At 31.6% G+C, this 6,000-nt stretch overlaps 1 protein-coding gene across 1 annotated transcript in view; it reads left to right on the top strand.

Moving 5' to 3' along the window:
- Nucleotides 1-714: 714 nt before the first annotated feature.
- LOC110021221 (cleavage and polyadenylation specificity factor subunit 1) overlaps nt 715-6,000 on the top strand; it is a gene marked incomplete at its 5' end in the record, with an annotated part of 57,252 nt that continues 51,966 nt past the window's right edge. Inside the window, 2 exons of the mRNA XM_020719631.1 lie at nt 715-861; nt 4,441-4,535. Coding sequence (XP_020575290.1) covers nt 715-861; nt 4,441-4,535 — 242 coding nt within the window. The remainder of the gene's footprint in view (nt 862-4,440; nt 4,536-6,000) is intronic.

Here is a 6,000-nt window from a genome sequence, read left to right as displayed (position 1 = left end):
TATATATATATATATATATATGCCAAATAATTAACTAAAATCAAGGCTCATACTTTCTCCTTGGTCTACTCAAGATACTTAGAGGAGGCAACTCATGGTGTTGCTGACCCGATTTCTTAGATGTTATAGCTTCTGGCTCTCCAATATTGGCAAGTTGGGATACCCCAGGATGACTGAATTATCGAACCTTGATTCAGTCTACCTCTATTCTCTCTACTATTACCCCAATTAATTAAACCCTATATGCTTAACTTCAAATTGAGTGTATGTAACTATCTTTAATTGAGTGCTATGTTGCAATTTTGTGAGGTAATTAACTTTTTGAGCTTTCGGCCATTGGAAAATTTGACCCTTTATCTAAGTTGTTTCAATGTCCAGAAAAATTCGGTTAAATTAAATGTAATCTATCTCATGAAAAATGAACTCCTAATTTCAAAGATGATATTGTTGTCCTCCTCAGAAACCAAGTTATTGCATTTAAAATTTATTTATTTATTTATTGAGATTCTGAAATTAGTATTGTTTTAGTTATGTATTTTTTTATTAATGCTGTCAGTATAAAACCATTTAAATTGATCTATTTGTAGTTTCAGCCTTTATACTTCCTTGTATTTTTTCCTTTTAAAGCTTCATAATACTAAGTAATTTATTATCATCCACATCTTGAATCAATAATGTTCTCTGTTAATTTTTTTGTATCTTTTCTAATGTTGATTACAGGTTGAGTTGCCAGGATGCAAAGGAATTTGGACGGTGTATCACAAGAGCGCCCGAGGTCATGCAGTTGACGCTCTTAAATCATCAAAAGAGGATGATGAATTTCATGCATATTTGATTATAAGTCTGGAGAGTCGCACCATGGTATTCTCTTGTTTTCCTTTTAATACTTGTTACTTGGCTTAATAGTTTACTGCTTCCTTCTTTTCTTTTCAAAAGTAAAATCTATGAACTATTTAATGGTATTGGTTAAAACACTGTCATAACAAATGCTTGAGGGGAAAAGTATATGAAGGGAAGATCAATTCAATTGTTGAAGCAGCTACATCTTAAGTTTCTAGTATTGAATGATAAGTCTGTTGCATGACGTAATTGCCAGATGTTTTGCTTGAAATGTACTGGTATCTTCTAAACAAGTCATTATTTGTTTAAAAAATGAAATTGTTTGACCATCTAGTACTCTTGATTGTTTAACGACCATCTGTATCAGCATTAAATTCACTGATTTTTCCTTCTTAATTTTTTTTTGTTAAAATGTTAGGGCTAAGCCTTTCGCATTTATAATAATAAAAAGGAGAAATACATAAGGCTCTTTCAAGATGTAGATGTAAACGGCATACTGATATCAAAAGGCAGATGTAAAAAATACAAAGCATACTGAATTTCATTAAGTTCATTTGGGATCAGATCTATCTATCAAGCCTATGTTTTAAGCTATATGTCTGACTTGACTTTGTGTGACTTAATAAGGGTTAGGCTATACTAATATTAAGGTTTAGCCTTAAGTATTCTTCTATACTCTTCTAAAGGTTGGATTGATTAAGTCATGTTCTACGAGACAACCCAAGAGGATCACTTATCTCTCAAGAATGCATTGGCTCAATCTAATGTGAGAAGTCACGAAGCCAAATATTTCAATTTGGGTTGAGGGCCCTCGTAGGGTCATAAATAGGTCAACAACTATGCATCGTGCCCAAAAAACCTTTATTGGTGTGGTAAAAAAACCTACTTATGTTACATTCTTACAAGGGGATGCTAAAGTGGTATTGGATTTCACCCAATTTTTTAAGCATGAAAATAATAAGTTCAAACACCACAATAATTTTACAAACAATAGAAAAAAAGGACTTCATAAAACTACAAATATAAGTAAAACTAACTCTAAAAGGTACAAATTATATAAAAAACTCAAAATGAGGAGCAAAATGAACTCTCACTATTTTTGGTTGTTTTCGAACAATCATAAATAAAAGTCCCTCAACATGCACAGTGAACTTTAAATTGAGTGTGAATTGGCGTGTGACTCTTCTAATTATTGGCTTAAATTTCTTTCACATTGAACCCAATTTAGTATGTACTCGAATAAAATAAAAATAAGATAAAATTAATATGAGCAGTAATCAAAATTTGCATCAATACATGTGCACAATATGAACTCTTCGCATGATAAGGTATGCATTGAAATTCATAAAAATGGATCAAATTGTATAACCTCATGCACATTTAAATGAAAACACTATTTTCAATAAAATAATGATAATTCTATGGACTTAAAATTCAACGTGCATACTCTTCGATCAAAATTCCATCTCGTGTCAAGTTGCATTGAAAATAATGCAAGAATGCTCTGCCCTCTCATTATTTTTTTTGCATTGCATGCACACATGCTCAAACGACCTTAGCAGCTCATAAATGCACTTAATAAAATATTTTTGGACAAAATGATAAAAAGGAGAAATTAAAAAAATCCTAAAAAATATGAAATAATATAAATTTATTTAAAAATTCTCAAAAAATATTATGAGCATTTTTTAAACCTTCTTGTGGCATTTTGAGGCAACCAGCTCTCATTTCTCGCCCAAAAAAATATGAAATATTAAGTTTAAATTATCAGAGCCTCCTTAAAAAAATTTATCTTAATGAGGTCCAAAGTTCAATGCAACCCATATTGTACATTAATGTGGGAATTGAATTTAAAATTTGGACATTTGATTCACTTGGCTCAATATTTTGATAACAAATGGCTATGTTAATATGACCCACAACTTGGCAATGAATAATAAAATTAAGTAATTTTTTTTGGTTCTTGGTATAACCAAATCCCATCCTTCATGATCTTTAGGAACCAATACCATCTTTGTAAATTACAAATGATATGGCGATGTAAGCATATTCTCAATTCGTTTTGACACATTGAAATGATAATTTTACTAATACTTCAAAGTGAAAATTTGTCAATAAAATACAAAATGAAAAGAAATTTGACACTGATTGTTGCAGGCAATTTTGCCTTTTTTTGCATGCTAGTGAAATTACTAGTTCATGATACTAAAAGATGAAATAATGTCAACATAAAAAACTTACGTGTTTTAATGTTTGGAGCTTGATTATGTCGATAAAATTTCAACTCAAATCCCTCACTTTTACTAACCGGTTTGGCTTGAGTTTGTAGAAGGGGTATGGGGGACAACAATCCCCCCTGTAAGGGTTAGGGGTCGGTGGCGCATTTTTTTTTTCATACATAGCGCCTCAAAATTGTATAAGCGTCGCATCACTGCTATAGCAACGTTGAGGCTTTGCTTTGCAGTGTCGCAATCCTAACCCCAGAGGAAAATTTATGCTGAAATCCGAGTGCATGGCGTCGGAATGCCATATTAGGCGGCACAATGCTGTTGTTATTGTGTTGCAGTGTTCAAATCACAACAACACAATGCTGCAAAGCGAGAGTTTGTTTTAAGTAGTTATTTCTGTGATTTCTTTGTGGGATTTCAAATTCTCTTATGCAAGGAGGGGAGCGCGATTATCCTTGTGTGTCCAAAGTGTGAAGAGGCTTAAATGTGGTGTTATTTTCTTTTTTTTTCTTCATAGTTGATTTCTCGGTGTGGTGTGGCTCCGTGGTCTTTTTCTGTTCTTGGGCTTTTCTAAGTTTAATCTGGTATTTTCTATGTATTTTTTATTTTTTATACTTTTATTCAAAGTTTTACTACGGATCTCTCAAATCATTCCCACAATTTGCATCTCCCAACAATGTGATCTTCTGAGACACCTACCTCGATGTTGGGATTGGTTATAGATATTATAATTGAAGGGTTTTACTGAATATCTACCATTGCACCTCATCTTAAATTAAATAGAACTTATAACTCCAATATTTTAATGATGTGATCTTTTATTGCTCATCATAAAATTGATGCTGCGTTTCATTAAAAATGCTCTTTTTAAATTGCAAGGAAAACACATTTCTTTCTCTTTTCTCAATGATAAGCATAATCAAAGCGAAGCCACCACCATAGGAATCCATTTTTATCCTATAGCAATTTATTTTTATTTTCCTACTTCAAATCATTGATATTATTGAAAATCATCATAAAGCTTATTGATTAGCTTTGATGGAAAATTATGTCCAACAGTGGAAAAGGATGATTAATTAATTGGGCTCGCTTGCATGAAATTCTGAAATCACATCACAAATTCTCCTTTAAAATATTAACCACTCTTTTATGTTTTGCTTTTCATCCTGGGACTGCTTTCTTGACTATTTCTTAGTTGTGTTTTCTCATTAAGGTTTTTTGCGTAGGCATATTGATTCAAAAATATGGTTTCGGATGTGGTGCTTCAATGGTTGTGATTTGTTAAACATTATTTCTTTTTTGTTTGAAATTGCAAATGTTGATCGGACGCAATTGATAATCTTGATTCTTGCATCTTTTGAGTAAAATTTAGGTTCTTGAGACAGCTGATGATCTAGGAGAAGTTACAGAAAAGGTAGACTATTACGTTCAGGGGACTACAGTAGCTGCAGGCAACTTATTTGGAAGGTACTTCCCTCTAAAAAATTATAGCAATAACTTTTAACTGAATTATTTTTATTATCTAGAACTTCATCTTTTCTTGTAATAATGCTGTTTGGAGTTGGTTATGCAATAAATGTCTTTTTAATTTACTAAGTACATTTCTTGTTGGTCAGATGAATATTTTTTATACATATTTAAAGATTACTTCTCTTAATTTGTTTGATTGCGGTTAAAGATTGTAGTTCTGATTCACTTTAGCATTATTCTCCTGCTTTGCATTATTAGCTATCTATGTTGGTGTATTTATGTGCTTGTATGAAGATATTTAGGGTTCTGCCTTTTCTATTTATTTTTCGACCAGTGAGATTTCAAAGTGAAATATCTAGCCAACTTTTGAAGAGAAAAATGATCATTTTTAATGATTTTTTTTTAGGGTAAGATTGATTAGGGTTGTTTCAGCACTTTTCATTATGGTTTCTATGCATCAAAGAATGTTGAAGGCTTTGACTGCCCTCATAAAAACTTATTATTATTATTATTTTTTGTTTAAGTTTCTATTACTCTTCGTGAGAACCAGTTAGCTTGAAGTCCTTGATGCACCAATGCAAATCCAAATTTTCAAAACTACATGCAGTTATTTATCACAATTTTTTCTTACTGTTCAAATGGAGGTGAAATCTTGGTCTTGATTTGAATACTGTCTTTTGGTGTTAATGAGTAGTATCCTTTTAAGCGGTTTCCTTTTTTCCTACACGCACATCTTCACTCCATCTACTTCAACGAATTAGAATAATGGTATGGCCCTTCAATATACACTCTGATTTTTTTCCAGTACATAGTAAAATAATTTTATGATACTAAATTTATATTTTTGCGAGCTTACTTTCTCCAATTAAATCAGAGAATGGATTGATGAACATGCTACTTGTTTTGGTGTCTATATTTATTTTGCATGTGTTCCTGCAAGTGTTGATGTGCATGTTATGAGTGATGGAGAAAATCTCGGTGGTGACCGATCAAAGATTAAAAATTTATAAATTAATTGTACTTCTGAAGAGTATCTTATCGGGCAAACAAAATAATGGAAATATATAATAAGGTGCTTTGGATTGGCTAACCATGGCGTGGATTGTCAATATTTGCAATGTTATAGTTTTAATCCAAGTAGTGTTGCGTTATTTTTAGAATGTTTGCAGTGATATAGTGGATCTTATGAAACTTAACTGCTTGTCCACTTAACATATTGCTTTTTGGTTTTCTGTTTTACGTTACTTGATTTGAAACGAAAGTGATGTTGTATTTTGGTTTTAATTGATTTGACAACTGTACAACGTGTGCCCATTCTTGTAATTGATACTGATTTTAAAAAATGGATTGCTTTGGTGTCTATTGATAGTTAATACGGTTCTGATATTTTGTTTATTGAAGATAATTTTGTCCAAATTTTCCATCAAAGTGACCATAAAGTTCCTCATACTCAATTACTTCA

The sequence above is a fragment of the Phalaenopsis equestris genome, unplaced genomic scaffold (assembly GCF_001263595.1).
Source record: "Phalaenopsis equestris unplaced genomic scaffold, ASM126359v1 Scaffold000123, whole genome shotgun sequence".
In the NCBI taxonomy this organism is placed as follows: Eukaryota; Viridiplantae; Streptophyta; class Magnoliopsida; order Asparagales; family Orchidaceae; genus Phalaenopsis; species Phalaenopsis equestris.
The sequence above is the reverse complement of the archived record's forward strand: the minus strand, read 5'-3'. Positions and strand labels throughout refer to the sequence as shown.